We start from the raw sequence: 16,872 nt of genomic DNA on the forward strand, positions 1-16,872 counted from the left end.
AGGCATCCTTTTATGCCGCAATGCCTAAGGAAACTTCGCACACTGCCTTGCTTCTGGGCCAGCGTGTCGCTGCGTACTTTTCTTACCATTAGAATATGGCATCAACGCATGTGTGCAGGCACTGCGCGTGAGCAGCTGCATAAGCGCGATTCTACTCGAGCGGTGGTTGAAAGCTCCTGTCAGTACGTCCAGTGTGCGCCTTGAAGGCATTGGGCAAGCAATGCTACGGATCTTGATGCTTCTACCCCAACTAGTGTTGCAAAACAAGTCGGTCTTGGCGGTACTGGCGGTCATCCCCATTCGAGGGCGTTCGCGACCTTCACGTGTTGGCGCCACCCGCGTACGCTGTACTCTCTTATGGAAACTAAAACATGTATGACGGCTTCAACTACTTGACATATTGTGAGCGAGTTGCGCTGTCCGTGTCCTGTCGTGATAACTCTGGGCAAGGAGAAGGCTAAACTGCCAGAATCACCTTTAGGTGTTAAGAGGCAGCAGCCATTACCTTACAAGTCATCCTAGAGCTTTCGCGCGCCGCACGGCGCAGTCTTGGCTCCAGTCATTATGGCATCTTTAGGCGGAGGCCAGTAGTTTCAACGCCAGCTGCACACCACTTGTATGCCTCACGGATAGCTCTTGTGGGGGCCAAGCTCGCGGCGCTAGCAGGTGTGTCCAGGCTCGCCCAGGGCGTCCCCGCTGCTGGCCCTGGTCATTGTTGTAGCGCCTGCTGAACACATTAGTATTGTGATACACTTGAATCATGTCATCGTCACAATACCAGGCATTTTCGTGCTCGACAGCCCCGATGCTGCTGCGCACGGTTCTCTTCCAGCCGCAGCAGGAGTGTCAATGAAAATCATATCGTATTTAATGCTGCTGGCGTGAGCTCTGCGCTGATGCCTGTGACCCCCCGGTTGCGGAAACTGTTCAGGTTAACATGGCCGCAAGCACCCAGCATACTAGATTTATGCAGCATTAAGAACAGGCGTTGCCATGGAGGCCGCTCGGGACCATGGCTCCCAGCTCGGGGCCCCGCAGAAACCAGCCGCACACGCGACAAGCTACGGGACTGAGTCTTCATCAGCTATGGCACCGACGGCGTCAGGGCTGCTGCACCACCCCAGCCCGCCTGCCCTACCCTGCTATTCGCTCGCCACGCCGGCCATCGATGCCCTTTTCGCCTCCGGGGAGCAGCACTCGCTGATGCTGGACTCCGATTTGCCCTCCGCCGAGGAGCTGGAGGCTCTAGAGCGGCGGGCCAGCATGGGCGTGGCGGCGCTGCAGGACCTGTTCAACATAGGGACGTGCGAGAGCACCTGCCTTCCAGGTGTGCCTGCCGTTCGTACAGGGAGGCGGCGGTTTCCCATGCAACCACTCAAAGAAACCGCCTTTGCTACCTGGTGTGGGCTCGAGTAGCATGCGCGATGCCCTCAATTCATTGTCACGTCTTTCATCCATGGCCCTGCCCTGCTGCAACGCAGTTGGGCTTGCGGGGGAAACTCCCGCGTATGAGGTCCAGGACGGCACTCCGGCCACAGCGCCCACCGCGCCGCCGCCGCGGCTACAGCCAGCGGCGGCGCAGCTGCACAGAGCTACCGGCAGTAGCTGCGGCGAAGGCGATGCGGCTGTGGTAGGCGCCACGCCCATGTCCGGCCTCAGCTGCAGCGGCGCCGCGGCGGAGCTGCCGCTGCCGCCGCTGCAGCCCCTGCCAGGTGTAAATCAGGAGCAGCCGCACTTGCTACAGCCGCAGCGGCAGCAGCTGCTGCTGCAGACTGTGGGTCAAGGTGGGGCGCATGCAAGCGCGGGAGGTTGTGCGGCGGGCCCGCCAGCCGGCTCAGGCGGCAGCGCCGGCGTGCCCTTTCAAGGGCAGGAGGGTGCGGTGCTCCCGGGGTCAGTTGCGCCGCATCACCTGCATCAGCAGCCGAACCAGCAGCACCGCCAACAGCACCACCCACAGCAGCAGCAGCACCACCCACAGCAGCAGCAACAACAGCAGCAGCAGCAGCAGCAGCTGTACGCAGCTCACGAGGGGCTTGAGACTCAAGCGCACGGGCTTCCGTCGGAGCCACACGGCCGACCCTGGGGCGAGGCGGGTCGCCGGCACAGCGACGCCGCGGCTCAGGTGCGGGGCCCTGCAGATCAGCTCATGTGGCCGCAGCACCAGCTGCAGCCCCAGCCCCAGCAGGAGGGGTCGCAGCAGCCGCTCGCAGGGTGCATGGCTGCGCTGTCATCATCCGGCCGCGACTGTGTGTACGGGCAAGGCCAAGAGCTAGGCCAACACCCGGGCGCCAGTGGCCCAGGCGGCGATGCCGGCGGCGGCGGTTACCCGGCGGCGGCAGTAGCCTCAGCTGCTGTGGCGGCGGCGGCTGTAGCCCAGCAGGCTCACCTGCAGCAGCAGCAGCAGCAGCAGCAGCAGCAGCAGCCGCAGGGGCCGCAGCTGCAGCCACACGCACAGCAGGCATGGGCGCGGCATGGCCACGGGTATGGGCACTTGCAACAACGGCAATCGGAGGCAGCGATCGGCGGCGTTCCGCAGCACCACGAGCTGTTACAGCAACAGCCGCAACAGCCGCAGCAGCAGCAGCAGGTGTGGAATGCACGGACTCGACACGCCGCCGGGGCGGCCACCAGCGCGGGGGCGTCGCCGCCGGGCGGCTGCTACAGCCACGCCACCCGGGAGTCGTCTGCCGGCCTGGCCGCGGAGGAGGCGCAGGCCCGGGTGAGGTGGAGCGCGGGTGGCGACCCCGCTAATAGCGGTCCCGGTGGTGCAGGCGCTGCGGCGTGGCAACCTCAGCAGCAGCCGCAGCAGCAGGAGCTGCGCCTTGGCAGCCGCAGTGCAGGCCAGCCGCAGCAGCCGGGGAGCTACGCAGCTGCCCAGGCGCAGCCCTGCAGCGGCGGCGCCCCTGGCCACGCCCGCGGCTACCCAGGCCCGGCAGCGGCACCTGGGCCAATGCCAGAGGCGCCGCGCGAGCAGTGCGCTGCCGGCGGCGGCCGTGGCGGTGCGGCATGGCCGCTCGCAGTGGCGGAGCGGCTTCAGCAGGTCAGCCCGGAGCGCATGCCGCGCCGGCCCTGCAGCTCGGACCCCTACGCACACCCGCCCGTGCAGGCCATGCCGGCGGCGGGGTGGCCGGGCGTGCAGCGCCAGCAGCCCAGTCACCGCGAGGTCGAGCCCGGGTACGGCCGCGGCAGCGCGCCGCCCCACGCAGGCGGCAGCGCTGACTTACAGCACCTGCAACAGCACCTGCACCCCCACCTGCACCCGCACCAGGGGCAGCGCCTGCAGCTGCAACAACAACAGCAGCAACAGCACTCCTGGGCGCAGGAGGAGGACCGGCAGGCGTGTGCGGCCGGCGGCGTACACGCGTTGCAGCAGCAGCAGCCGCTGCAGGGGTACCCAGGGCCTGTACACTGCCAAGACCTGCAGCAGGCAAGTGCGGCAGCGCCCGATGTTGCGGTGAACTGCGAAAGATGAGGGGGGCAGTGGCCGGGGCCTGTGTCTGCTGCCTGGACCATGCATTGGGACGCGTGTCACTGTCTAAGACACGCGTCTGATTTGTATATTTTTCCGTCGCTCTCCCTCCTTTCCCTTCCAGGACTACGAGCCTGTGGGCCCGCGCCCGCCATGCCAGCCCGTCGACACCGGCTGCCACCGCACCCTATCCCCTCACCAGATGCACCACCATTACCATCATCACCACCATCACCACCCACAACAAGAACAACGCCTCCAGTACCTGCAGCAGCAGCAGCAGCAGCAGCAGCAGCAGCAGCCGCCTGCTCTAGAGGCAACGCACGCGCCGGAGCGGCCGCAGGGTTCTTGTGGCGACGCAGTAATGCGGCCGCCGCCTCGGGGAGCGCATGCACATGCCTTCCGCGCTCCGGCGCGCACACCTCCCGCCTTCTCCGACGTCCACATCGACCTGGGCGGCTTGCCCGCGGGCGGCCAGCGCTCTGGCAATGCAGCGGTGCCGCCGCGGCCGGTGAGCCCGTACGACCAACATCAGCAGCTGCAGCAGCGGCAGCACATGCGACAGCAACTGGGACCGCAGCACCTGCCGCCGCAGCAGCCGGGGCCGCAGTCCAGTAGCAGCTCTCCCGAGGCGCCGGCGCAGCAGCACCACCGCTACCAACCGCAGCAGCAGCACCACCACCACCCGCAGCAGCAGCAGCAGCAGCAGCAGTACCAGCAACAGCAACTGCACCCACAGCCGCAGGCACAGGAGCTGCATCGGCAAGAGGGCCGCAGTCGCAGCCACGGCCACAGCCACCCTCACCCGCAGCACTACCCAGGCCAGCACCAGCATCAGCACCAGGAGCCCTCTGCCCACGTGCAGCAGCAGCGGGTGGCGGGGACCTACAGCGCCGGCCCCGCCGCATCCGGCGGCCAGTCCCAAGGCCACTCCCACAACGCCTCCCGCGCGTCGCTGCCCGCCCCGCAGCCCACCAGCCACCAGGAGGCTGACCCGGCGGACGGCCGCCACGCCTCGGCCCGGCCCTCAAGCCAGGTCCAGGTCCCGGCCACCAGCGGCGCCGCAGCGGCCACAAGCACAGGCAGCCGCGGCTGGGCCCCCGCCTACAGCGGCAGCTTCAGGCCCGGCGCCTACGTGTCGGAGGCGGAGGCGGGGCCGGAGGCGTCTCACGTGTCGCCACCGCCTGCCAAGCGCCACAAGTACGACCACGCCCCGGATACATACCAGCAGCGGCAGCAGCCGCCGCAGCAGCAAGCCTACCCGCGCCAGCAACACCAACCTGCTCAGCAGCAAGATGCTTATGACGGCGACGCAGGGTACAGCCAGCAGCAGCAGCAGCAGCCGCGCCAGGAGGCCTACCCAGCTGGCATGGCCGCGCCGGCGCCAGCTGCCGCACAGGGCAGTGGGCTAGTGGGCCACACCTCTGGTCCTGGGTGCTTACAGCAGCAGCAGCAGCAGCAGCAATGGGATGGAGTGCCGCCGCCCGGCCCAAGCGCAGGCCCTGGGTACGGCGCGGCGCCGCGGTACCCCACCCCCACCTCGCGCGCGCCTCCCGCGTACACTGCTGATCAACACCCGCACCGGCAGCCGCTGCAGCAGCAGCAGGACCAGCAGCAGCAGCAGGACCTGCAGCAGCAACAGGGGTGTCGTCTGGCCCCCCACCTTGACCCGCACCCCAACCCGCACCAGCTCTACGGCAGCCGCCCGCATGACGAGCCCGGGGCCGCCGCCGCCTTCCAGCAGCAGGCCCACAGCGCGGGGCGGCGGCTCGCGTCCATCAGCGGCGGCGAAGGCCCGGCGCTCCAGTGCCAAAGCAGCCAAGGAGTCGAGCCCCGGCACTCTCTCCACAGCCGCTCCTGCAGCCCCGGCGGCAGCGGGTCGCTGTGGTCAGATGGGCAGGAGGCGCCTCGAGGCCCAAGCAGCGGGCGCGGCGCCTCCGCTGGTGCCACTCCGAGCCCGGAGGACGCCTACCAGGGCTATGGCGGTTACGCCGTACAGCAGCAACAACAACAGCAACAGCAGCAGCAGCAGCAGCGGCCACCGAGTGGACAAGCCACGCTGCACCAGCGCCGTGCGCAGTCGCAGCAGCCACGGCTGCTAGACCAGCCGCCGCCGCCGCCGCAGCCAGCGCGGCGCCAGCGCCAGGGGCAGCAGGAGCGCCTCGAGAGGCTGTACAAGTACCACATGCAGCACCTGCAGCAGCAGCCGCGGCAGCAGGAGCAGCAGCAGCAGCAGCCAGGGTGCGGCCCGCATGCGGGCCCGCAGGCTGCACAGCCTCTGGACACGCGGGTACAGGGGCCGCGTGCAGCTCTGCCACAGGCGCAGGCGGCGCAGGGCGGCCGCAGCCATCAGCCGCACACGCATGGCCGAGCCTCTGCTGGCGCTAGCGCGGGTGCAGGCGGCGCGGGTGCAGGCGGCGCGGGTGCAGGCGGCGCGGCGGGTGCGCACATGGACCCGCAGGCGCAGGCGCAGGCACAGCCCCGGTACGACGCCGTGTCCGCCCGCACGGGGCACATGTCCGTGCACGTGCGTGCACCGCCCCTGGAGGAAGGGGCACCCGCGCCACACCGGTCGCAGCAGCAGGTGCAGATGCAGCAGCAGCAGCAGGTGCAGGTGCAGGTGCAGCAGCAGGTGCAGCAGCAGGTGGCGCACATGCAGGGCGGGCGGGAGCTGGCGCCGCACCCGCAGGCGCGGGGAGCGGCGCCTGCAGCGGAGCCCCAGCGCTACTCTGTGCACGCAGCGGAGCAGCTGGACTGGCCGTCGCCGCAGCTGCAGGAACAGCAGCTGCAGCAGCAGCTGCAGCAGCAGCGGCAGCAGCAGCACATGGAGGCTGGCCATGGCTACCAGTACCCGCACCAGCAGCCCTACCAGCCGCAGCAGTCGCGATCGCGCCCTGCTCCGGACCCGACGGGGCAGTGGCCGGGCGCAGGCGCGCCCGGTATCGGCACCGGCGGTACCTTCGCACGACCCCCGTACCAGCAGCCACACGCTGCTGTGGCGGCGCCAGCTCCAGGCGGGGCAGGGTGGCCAGCGGGCGACATGGAGCCGGCGCCAGGCCCCGGGTAGCCGTCAGCCGCTTCACCCTTGGTTGTGGCGGCGGCGGCGGCTGGTCATTTTAGCTTTCGCATTATTGCAAATATGCGGAGTCTCAAAGAGTGATATCAGTCGTGCGTGCATGTATTGTGGGCTGGCACATGCACGAAACCTGTACGCATGGTTTAACACGGTATGCTTTTGCATTCGAAGGAAAAGCCAATGGCAACTCGTGGGGAGACGGAGGTCTGGGACTCTGTTGCAGCTTGCACAGGTTTATGCTGGGGGTTGGCCCGTGCATCGTGGCAACTAGTGGTTGCCAGATGGGCTTCGTGTGCATGGTGTATTGGTGTGGGGTGGACACCCCACATGGGGCTTGCCGACAAAGCTGCCATGCAGGAGCATTACCTACAGTGTGTGCGCAACGTGGATGCATGGGCGCCCCCGGTGCAACCGTTAGCTGGTTTAGTCAGTGCTTCAAGTGGGTGGCAGAGTTCTGTACATACTCGTGTGGCTGCTGAGAATACCTTCGTCTTACAAAGTGTAGGCGATGACGGCCCTGCGTGCAGCTTGCAGCTTGCAGCCGGCTGATGGGCTGGGAAAGTACCGGTATACTGACAGTACCGTAAGCTGGTGACTGCACCTTTCGTGACAAGACCTGCGCTTGACAGTGTGGGCATAGCTGGTGGCTGCCCTGGCAACACTTACCTCGCGCGCCTAGAGCTTCTGCTTCTTCGGGTCCGGCCCAGCCTTGACTGGGAGACATTCCCTTATCATTCTTCATGCCTTTTAGTACCGTATTATATTATAACTATGGAATAGGCGGGTGGAAAGGGGCGGCTGGATCCGTTATGCCGCGTGTGTGGGTGTGCGCGGCGAACGCAGATCCGCATTCAAAGCTCACTCATGGGCCCTCGTTGCGGTTTGCTCAGGTATGCAAGGGCTCCTTACTGGCGGCCATTGTACTTGTGGTTGCTCCTCGATGCATGGGCTGTAAAATATACTGTTTGCGCACATGAGAAGAACAGGAATGTGCGTGTGCTTGGGCCACGCGTGTGGGGTTTCGTATATGTGTTGTGTTGTGATGTGCATCCACCCGGTTGCTTAAGGGCCGTTGTTAGCGGGCGCCATTCTTGCCAGCCTAGAGTTGCAAGCCTGCTTTGGCTGGCATGTATGCACTGCTGTTCATGCAACGCAGGTGTCAGGAGCGCAGGCATGAAAGATCCGGAGCAGAGAGGTGGTCTGGAGGTGCAAGCAGGCTGAGCTCTGCCGAAGTCGCATGGTGATCGTGACGTAGGGCTTACGGTAGTTTGAAACCGCTTTCGCTTTATTTTGTGCCGTATGAGAGACCTACGCGGACCCTCCCTACGATCCATGCATATTGTGCGCAGGATTCAGGAGGGGTGGGTGGGTGGACTACTGCAATGGGCACGCAAAGGCATTGCCGCAGGGGCTTCCCATAAACACGTGAGCACCATTTCTGTTGCTTTAAATATACACTCAATAAGTGATGATGATGTGTTACAGGGTTGGAAGTGTGCGTTCCTGAACCTGTACCGAGACTAACCGAGCCGCAAGGGCTCCTCGTCTCTCCTGTTAGCATTGTTGTGAGCTTCATGCACACGCAAGGCAGAATCTCTCAACCTCAGAAGCTTGTTACTCAATAAATGCCGCGGCACTGGGTGACCAGCTGGGCAGGGATGAGGGATCCGGAGGGGTGGGTGGATGGACTACGTTGCACTGGGTGCGCACAGAGGGGGGCAGCGACGGCCGACGGACTTGCCCACGAACACGCCCGCGCTGAGCGCGCGACATACGGTATACCGCGACTTTGGGCGACGAAGTGCGCACGATAGGCTGCGAGCCAGGCGCGTCGCTGCGAGCGCGCGCGCTGACTCCAGGCTCGCCGGACCCAACCGCGACGGCCGCGCGCTCCGAGCAGCCAGCAGCCTCCATTGGACCCGCGCTGATACTCATTCGATACATACAGTCAAGTCCACCACTAGCGCAGCCCGTATTAGCTGTTTCCGGCACCTTACGGCTCGCGAAATTTCATTCCTCAGTGCCTCGTGGGGCGGGGGGACCACAGTACAGCAGCAGGCAGCCTCCAGGTATCCAGGTATAGTCCTCAACCGCGAGCATAACCCCCTGCCCTCGATCACAGCGCCTTCAAGTCCTAGCCAAACCCCCCCCATTCCTACACGCCCCGGGAGTGCAGTCGCAACAGCGGCCGCACGGGGTCCCGCCGCAGGACAGCCACCAGCTCCCCCAGCGGACCGCTCTCCGCCGCCGGGCCGCCCGCGCCGCCGCCCGCGCCCGCCTCCACCAGCGCCCCATGCAGCGCCGCCAACACACTGCCCAGCCGCCCCTGACACGCCGCCACATGCGCCCACATGTCGTCCAACTCCACATCGCGAGGCTGCGCCGCCGCAACCACCACCGCTTCTTTCACGACAGCCCCGGGCTTGTGGCTGCCGGCCCCAGGCCGCTCAGGCCCCAGCGACGGCGCCGCCTGGCCGCCACGGCTGGCAGACAGCACCGGAGTCACGGTGGGCTGCCGCGGCGGCGCCGCCAGCGCCGCCGGCTCCACCGCTGCCGCCGCCTCCAGCCCCACGAGTGCGCGCCGCAGCACCGCCGCGAGCGCGTGTGCCGCCTGCAGCGCCGACATGAGCTCCGCCGCCGGCAGGCCCCCACTCGAGCCGCTGGCCGGCTGCGGCTGCTGGACTGTGGGCACGGGCAGGGCACCGCTGCTGCTGCCGCTGCCGCTGCTGCTGCCGCTGCTGCTGCTGCCGCTGGCGACCCCGCAGGCCGTGTCCGGGCCGCCTGGCGCCCAGGCCGGCACTGTGTGTGCGGGCGGCAGCAGGCAGACCTCCCGAGCTGCGCGCAAGTACCTGCGGGAGAGATAGTGAGGGAAAGGGTCCGTGCGCAGGTCAAGTCGGCTCCCAGACTACTCAAATGGTGTTTGTGATCATCCATAAAAGCTCAAGGAGTCCCTGCCAAACGCTATCAGGCCCGAGCTTCACAGGCGCAGCGCATGCCACCGTGCCTGCCCGGAACGCTGAAACCAACCCCCGCCTCTGGTTTCCGGAATGAAGTCGCCTCCTGCCACAGCACACGGTACTGGCAGCCCCACCTGGCGTGTGCCTCCCGCAGCTGCACCAGGTCCCGGGGCGTGCTGCTGCTACTGCCGCCCCGGCTGCTGCTGCTACTGCCGCCACACACGTCGCGCTCCAGGCCCTCCCAGCACCGCCCCGTCAGCTCCACCTGCGGTTGCGGTTGTGGTTGGTTGGTTGCGGTTACAAACATGCGGTCCATCACAGGTGGTAACGGCACTTGCAGCCGCACTGCTCTGCTTTCTACGGCTCTTGTGGAGACAGTCCTTGGCGACAGCCTCCCACGGCCCCCTTGGCCCAACGCCATCGCCCCGGCCCTCAGACTCATGCTCGCCCCTGTGCTAGCGCCCCACCCTGACCTCGTGATTACCCCCACGCATCAGGCTCGCCCCACCGCGCCCTTGCCCCCACCTGGATGTGCTGCAGCAGCAGCGACACCACCTGCGACGCGGCCTGCGGGGGTGGAGAGGGGTGTGGTTGCTCGGCAGGCTATCTGAAGTGATACGAGCGTCCAAGTGATGAGAGGCAATTGCGCGTGGCAGGTCGGGTGCATATGAAACGATTGCGTGTTGCTTTTCGCTTACGCAGTTCTTCGAGTAAACTGATTCTGACACCTTTCGTTGCTTGTTTTGCCGCTACAAATACCATTCCAGCTACAAAAACATTATCCTCCTGAACCAAGCTTGCTGCTCCACTGAGGGGCCGCGTTCGCCTGCACAGGCGGCGCACCTGCAGCCACAGCCTCGCCAGCGCCAGTCGCTTCTGCCACAGCGGGTGCAGTCCGCCGCTGGCCGCCGGGCCCCGCCCGCCAGCACCACCGCCGCCGCCCCCAGCGCCCGCCGCCTGACGCCGCGGCGGGGCCGGGCCGACTGCCCGCCGCTCCTCCCGTCCAGCGGCCCTGGCCGCCGCCCCTCCCCCTAGCTCCAGCGCCGGCAGGGCGTGCGTGGCGGCGTTGAGCCGGCTCCAGCAGCCCGCCAGCACGGCGCCGGCGCAGCGCAGGCGCAGCAGCATGCTCAGCACGTCGGCGTAGCAGCCCACGTCGGGGGGCGTCACCACGCCGTCCAGAGGCGGCGGCACCTGCAGCGCGGACGTGGGCGGTGGGGAGGGGGAGCGGCAGGGGACAGGTAGTGAGAGGCGGCCCGGCACCAACACAGCGGCGCTTGCCCGCCTATGCCCCACCAGGCGCCATGCTACCGGTAGACACACGTGGCCCCTTCCCGCCACGTCCAGCCATCCATTCCACGGTTGCCCACCCTACCGCGACTTGCTAGCCTCCTCCCCACCCCGCACCTGCTCCACCCCGTCCCTCATTCCCCCCTCCCTCCTTCGACACCCCCCTGTCCCCCCAGTGCCTCACCGTGCACGTCACCACCATTACGTCCGAGCCAAAGTAGCCGCCGCCGCCGCCGCCACTGCCGCCCCCCAGGCTGCGGCCCGGCACCGAGCGCACCGACAGCTGCAGCCGCCACTCGCACTCGCCCGCACCCGCGGCCCCAGACCGGCCGCTGCTGCCCGCCCGCCACAACGGCCTCAAGCCGTCCGCCGCCTCCATCTTGCTGCTACTGCCACTGCCGCTGTTGCTACTGCTGATGGCGGACAGCGCCGCCGCCGACGGCGCCGGCACGGCCGCCACGCTGCTGCCTGCCAGCGCCTGTTCCAGCATGAGGCGCAGCTCGCCGGAGGAGGGCGGGCAGGCGGGCCGGGACTGCAGCCGCGCCGTGAGGGCGGCACCCAGCGCCCCCGCCACGTCGCCGGCCTCGCAGAAGAAAAAGCGCCTGCGTGTGCGAGAGCATCCGTGCACGGAAACATGCAGAGTCGTGTGAGCAAGTGTGTGCATGCCGTACTTGACTCGATCGATCAGGCAACAAGTAACTGAATGCACCGGCACCCGCACACACCGCAACCCGCACACCGCAAGCCAACTTAAGCAGTGGCCCCGCCTTCACGCCCTCACACCCCCCCACCCCTACCTGAGCGCCCTGCAGTACTCCAACAGGCCGTACTCCCGCACCAGCACGTGCCACACCGCACGGCTGGTCAGGCGGTACTGCGCCAGTACGGTGCCGTACAGACACGTCTGCACCGCCACGCTCACGGGCGCGTACGACAGATCCTCAAGCCCCGCCGCCGCTGCCGACGCAGCCGGCTCCTCAGTGCCGCCGCCGCCGATTTCCCTGACGCGGCCGCCATCCGGCAGCGCGAGCGCCCGCGCATCCGGCTCACCCCCGCCCTCCACTTGCTGCCCCTGACCTTGCTGCCCCCGCTGCTGCTTGCTGGCCGGCTGCCAGGTGCGCATGTCCCGCAGCCGCAGCCCGGCAGCGCCGCCGCCGGCTGGCCCTGCCTCCTCCTCAGCGCGCCGCCGCCGCTGCAGCTCCTGCAGCAGCGCCTTCACCGGGCTGTCCACCGCCCCTGGCGCCGCCGCCGCTGTTACCGCGGGCCCCAGCAGCTGTCCCGGCAGCGGTACGGGCGAGCCCCCGCCGGCGACAAGAAGGCCCAGCCCCAGGCCCTCAACGGCACCGCCGAACGGCGGCGGCGCTTGCGGCGGCGGCAGCTTCCACAGAGCGCGCCGGCGCTGCGCGCGTGCCGCCTCCAGCGCCGCCGCGCTGCCGTCGCCGCCCTCACCAAAGCCGTATCCCGCTGCTGCGGCGGCGCCGGTGGCGACGTCGGCGGATGCCAGCCTCTGTGCTGCCGCCTCCTGCTGCCGCACCTGCTGCTGGTGGTGCCATCGGAGCGCCGCCGCCGCGCGGCCGCCGCCGCCGCCAGCAGCGGCGCTGCCCACCGAACCTGGTGTGACGGCGGATGTGCCCTGGGGTCCGAAGCCGCCTGCATCCGAGCCGCCGTAGGTGCTCCATGCCGGCGTGGGGGGCGCTGCCGCCGCCGCCGCCGACAGGCGCAGTACCTCTGCCCCTCCCTCCACCACCGCTGCGCCCGGGCCCCCGGCTGCGGCCGCGCCTCCCGCAGAGTCCACCGGCTGGCCCCACCGCCGCCGCGCGTGGCGGCTGTGCAGCTGCTGCAGCAGCAGCCCGCCGCCGCCGCCACGCCCGCCGCGGCCCATGCCCGCTGACGAAGACGGCCTGCCGCTGCCGAACCCACCACCGCCGCCGAACCCAGCACCCCCGAGCACGAAGCTGGCCCCCTGGCCCGGAGCGAACGGCGCGAAGCCGCCACCGGCACCGCCGGAGGAAGGCGGCCGCGAGCCCGCACCTGCGCCGCTGAAGCCACCGCCACTGCCCCCAAGCGGCGCGAAACCGGCGCTGCCGCTAATGGACAGGCGGCGCTTGGCACCCGAGTGCGGCGGCGGCCGGGCCGGCACCGCACCCGCACCGCCGCCGCCGCCACCGGGGCCGGCGCGCGGGGACAGCAGGGACCCGCCCACTGACGCGACCGGCGCCTCCGGGTGGCCGTGGATGGTGAGGGAGGGCGAGGCCAGCGCGGGCAGCGGCATCGAGCCGGGCGCAGCGCCGGCGGCTAGCGAGGCCGCGGTGCTGGGGCGGAGGGGCGACATGGCTGGCGGCACGCCGCCGCCGCCGCCGCCGCCAGCACCTGCAGCACTAGCACCAGCACCGCTGCCACTACCGTTGCCGGTACCGACTGCTTGGCCGCGCCGCCTGGCACGCAGGTGGGCGCCGCGAGGTGAGCCCAGCCCGCCCCACGGCTGCTGCTGCTGCTGCTGCTGCTGCTGCTGCTGCTGCTGCTGCTGTACCGGCCCGGCACTGCCGCCCGCCACTGGCGCCCCCGCCACCCCCAGCAGCAGCCGCGGCCCACCATCTGGGACGGCTGCATCACCCGCCCCGGCATCCCCGGCGGCCCCAGCCCCAGGCCCGTCACCAGCCGCCGTGCTCCGGCCGCCGCCGACGTCGTCGCCGCCCTCTGCCGTGTCTGCCGGCGGCGGCGCCACCGCTGCCTCCAGCTGCCCCTCAGCCTCAGCGGCCGCAGCGCTCTCCCCGCCTGCGATAGCTGACGCTGCGGTGGCGTCCACTTCGACGGACCCCGCCGCCGCCAGCAGTCCGTCGCCATCCGCCGCCGCCTCGGCAGCCTGCTGCGCCGCCGCCGCCTCCAGCCCTAGCAGGAAGGCAGTCGGCCGCACGCCGCCGCTGTCGGCGCCGGCGCCGGTACCGGCCGCCCCTTCCGCCAAACCCCCGGCCGCCTCGGCACCTGCCCCACCGCCGTCATCAGTACCACCAGCAGCGGCGGTGTGGGGAGCCCCTGCGCCTAGCCCTGCCGCCGCTGCTGCCCCGCCCGCCGCTGTCCCAGCTCCTGCTGCGGTGTGCCGGGCCGCGGCCACCAGGCGCCGCAGCTGGTGCAGCTCCTCCGCCTCAATGCCCTGCGCAGCCCAGGGGGAACACCGTGGGGGAACACCGTGCACACGTGCGTTGTGTAGGGGTGACGCTAAACAGTTCCAGGGTGGGCACATGCGTGGGGCACAGGCGCGTGGCAGGCGCACATGTGTGTGTGTGTGTGTGTGTGTGTGTGTGTGACTACGGTTTCCACGGTTATTCTGCCAGATCACGTGAATAGTGTATCTGGTATAACCAACGACAGGGCTCTCAAACGAGGGCTGCCGTGACCTGGCGTTTCCCCGGCAGAGCGCAAACAGCTCTGGAGTCCACAGGGTAACGCACTCCGACCCTTCACCGCGCCAGTAACCCTTGCGGAATTACTACCGGTGTAACAACCTCAGACCCAGCGGGCGAGCTACATCTTAAGACCAGGCGGGCAGAAAGCAAAAAAAACAGCAAACATAACAAAACACGCAGCACGCAGCACACGACAGCACGCGATAGCACGACCACAGTGGCTGTGGGGCTGAGTCCTGCGACCCCGCAGCCTGCACGACCTCAACCGCAACCTAACCAGCTCTCGACGCCAGGGCAGACTATGCCTAAGGGCAGCCACAGTGTGTGTGTGTGTGTGTGTGTGTGTGTGTGTGTGTGTGTGTGTGTGTGTGTGTGTGTGTGTGTGTGTGTGTGTCTGTCGGGGCAGCCAGCCAGTGCGATTCTCAAGCGGGCGTCAGCGGCTGGGGCCACCGCTGGGGCCACAGAGGCAGCACACGCACCTGCCACACCATCCGCCGCCGCGCCGCCAGCGCCATCCGCGCCTCCCGCCACTCGCACCGCCGCAGCCGCGCCGCCGCCTCCGCCGCCCTCTCGCCCGGTCCCAGCAGCAACCCGCCACCGCCAACAGCACCAGCGCCAACACTGGCAGCGGCCGCGGCGCCTGCTCCACCGCCGGCACCCGCGCCGCCGCCGCCGCCAATGCCAGCCGCCGCCGCCGCCTCCGAGTACGACGCCGCGCCGCCGTACGCCGCCCGCAGCCGGGCCAGCTCCGCCGCCAGCTCCGCCGCCGCCTGGTTGTGGTCGCGCAGCACTGCCTCGGCGACCACCGCCTGCTCCTCGGCAATGTGCCGCTCGCGCTCCGCACGCAGGCTGAGTGGAAGAAGCCGAGGGGAGGGAGCGAGGAGGAAGGGCAGCGAGAGATGGGTGGATGGGTGGAGGTGGTAGTGGTGGTGGTGGTGGTGGTGGTGGTGGTGGTGGTGGTGGTGGTGGTGGTGGTGGAAGGGATGGAGAGAATGGTGGTAGTGATGGAGAGATTGGTGGTAGTGGTGGAGCGAGGCACGGTTTGTGCGACGGGTGCGTGTGGACCTGGTCTGGACTGGAGTGGTCTCCGGCTGTCGTGAATGCGACAGGCCCCACTTCACGTGTGCCTCCTGCACTCCCCTTCCTACCAACCCCGGGGTGGTATTGGCAGCCACAGGGCTGCTCGCACGTTCACTCACACACACACACACACTTGTAACGCACACACGCACACACACACACACACACGCACCTGGCCTCCCGTGCATCCATGGCCTGCCGCTGCTCCGCCAGCAGCCGAGCCCGAACCAGCCGCGCCGCCTCCGCCGCCGCCGCCTTGGCCGCCCGCGCCGCCTCCGCCGCCGCCAGGGCCTGGTCCGCCGCCGCCGCCGCGGCTTCGTCCGCCGCCGCGGCCGCCGCGCGCCGCCGCCGCTCCCGCGCCGCCAGCAGGGAGGTGAGCTCGCAGTCGCGGGCGGCGGCCGCAGCTGCGCCCGCCTCCGCCAGCTACGGCCAACACGGTGAAACGATGGAATGGTGTGACGCCGTGCCCGCACGGCCATGACCGGTCCGCACTTGGCATTCGTGTGTTGGGGCACTTACAGCCAGGCGCGCTACCAACCGGCTTCCTGTCCACGACCCTCACTGCTCACATGCCGCCCGCCCGCCACGCTACCCCCCGCCCCCGGCCTCCGCCCCCGGCCTCCGCCCACCCGACCCCCGCACGCACGCCCACACGCACCTGCTGCAGCGCCTCCAGCCCGAACACCAGCGGGTAGCTGAACTCATCCGCAGCAGCCGCAGCAGCGGTAGCAGCAGCACCACCTGTAGCAGCAGTACCTGAGTCGACCCCGGACCCCGCCCCTGCCCCGCCTCCGCTGGCACGGGCCCCGGTCAGCGACAGCGCCAGCAAACCCACGCCGCCGCCGCCGCCGCCGCCGCCCGCTGCCTCGAGCGCTGCGGCCCCGGTGCCGGCACTGGAGGCAGCCGCCACCGCCACCGCCGCCGGCTCGTCGTACTGCTGCGCCACCAGCCTGGCCTCCTCAGCCTGTGGCCACACCAGTGACACTTGACAGCGTGTGGCTGCTTTGGACACCGCACACGACAGCGAACCCAACGCCACAGCACCAACAGCACCAAAACCCAGAAAGACTGTCGCCTCCGTTTGCTGACAATCTACCACCCCTCTTCCCAGCCCGCTCCGCACGCCCTCACCTCCACAGCCGCCATGCGCCGCAGCCGCGCCGCCACCGCCCCCAGCTCCCCGCCCAGCGAGTGCAGCAGCCGCATCTGCAGCCCAGCCGCCGCCAGCTGCCGCTGCAGCCCACAGCCGAAGGCGGGCGGCGCCGGCGGCGCTGCCGACATGGCGGCCCCAGAGGCGCCGCCGCTGTAGTCTGGGTCGTACATCCAAGCCCGTACGCGGCGTAGGTAGGGCGTGGCGGCGGCGGTGAAGAGCAGCCGCAGCAGCGCTATCTTGGCCTGGTCCGACTGCGGGCGGGCGAGCGCGTATGAAGGTGGGGGTACATTCAAGAATGATTGAGAAGAAGCGAAGGTGTAGCCAGGCACATAGGTACAGCAGGCGCGTCGTTACCACCGTAGGGTTGGGGGATGGGGGGCGTGTGTGTGCGCAGGCAAGCTGCACACAAACATACGCACCCACCCACCCACCCACCCACCCACACA

General features: G+C 68.9%; 2 protein-coding genes across 2 annotated transcripts in view; one reads left to right on the forward strand and one right to left on the reverse strand.

Moving 5' to 3' along the window:
* Positions 1-27: 27 nt before the first annotated feature.
* On the forward strand, positions 28-8,169 carry CHLRE_02g143150v5 (uncharacterized protein). Its single transcript, XM_001694927.2, has 4 exons — positions 28-666; positions 932-1,327; positions 1,482-3,427; positions 3,594-8,169. The coding sequence occupies exons 2-4, from the start codon at positions 994-996 to the stop codon at positions 6,534-6,536; spliced, it is 5,223 nt and encodes a 1,740-aa protein (XP_001694979.2). The 5' UTR covers positions 28-666; positions 932-993; the 3' UTR covers positions 6,537-8,169.
* A 62-nt stretch (positions 8,170-8,231) lies between these two features.
* The window catches only part of CHLRE_02g143151v5 (uncharacterized protein), a 13,646-nt gene continuing 5,005 nt past the window's right edge, over positions 8,232-16,872 (reverse strand). Inside the window, exons 8-17 of the mRNA XM_043060214.1 lie at positions 16,405-16,677; positions 15,932-16,237; positions 15,446-15,696; positions 14,673-15,042; positions 11,587-13,940; positions 10,974-11,391; positions 10,346-10,693; positions 10,028-10,069; positions 9,637-9,767; positions 8,232-9,394 (exon numbers count right to left, since the gene is read on the reverse strand). Of these exons, the coding sequence (XP_042927790.1) occupies positions 8,701-9,394; positions 9,637-9,767; positions 10,028-10,069; positions 10,346-10,693; positions 10,974-11,391; positions 11,587-13,940; positions 14,673-15,042; positions 15,446-15,696; positions 15,932-16,237; positions 16,405-16,677 (5,187 nt within the window). The 3' untranslated portion in view covers positions 8,232-8,700. The remainder of the gene's footprint in view (positions 9,395-9,636; positions 9,768-10,027; positions 10,070-10,345; positions 10,694-10,973; positions 11,392-11,586; positions 13,941-14,672; positions 15,043-15,445; positions 15,697-15,931; positions 16,238-16,404; positions 16,678-16,872) is intronic.

Source organism: Chlamydomonas reinhardtii, chromosome 2 (genome assembly GCF_000002595.2).
Source record: "Chlamydomonas reinhardtii strain CC-503 cw92 mt+ chromosome 2, whole genome shotgun sequence".
Classification (NCBI taxonomy): domain Eukaryota; kingdom Viridiplantae; phylum Chlorophyta; class Chlorophyceae; order Chlamydomonadales; family Chlamydomonadaceae; genus Chlamydomonas; species Chlamydomonas reinhardtii.

What these genes read in the sequence shown, in the direction of transcription:
- CHLRE_02g143150v5 (XM_001694927.2), top strand. Translation starts at nt 994, where the DNA reads ATGGAGGCCGCTCGGGACCATGGCTCCCAGCTCGGGGCCCCGCAGAAA. An exon ending in CGAGAGCACCTGCCTTCCAG is followed by an intron (nt 1,328 to 1,481) that starts GTGTGCCTGCCG and finishes GCTGCAACGCAG; the next exon opens with TTGGGCTTGCGGGGGAAACT. An exon ending in ACTGCCAAGACCTGCAGCAG is followed by an intron (nt 3,428 to 3,593) that starts GCAAGTGCGGCA and finishes TTTCCCTTCCAG; the next exon opens with GACTACGAGCCTGTGGGCCC.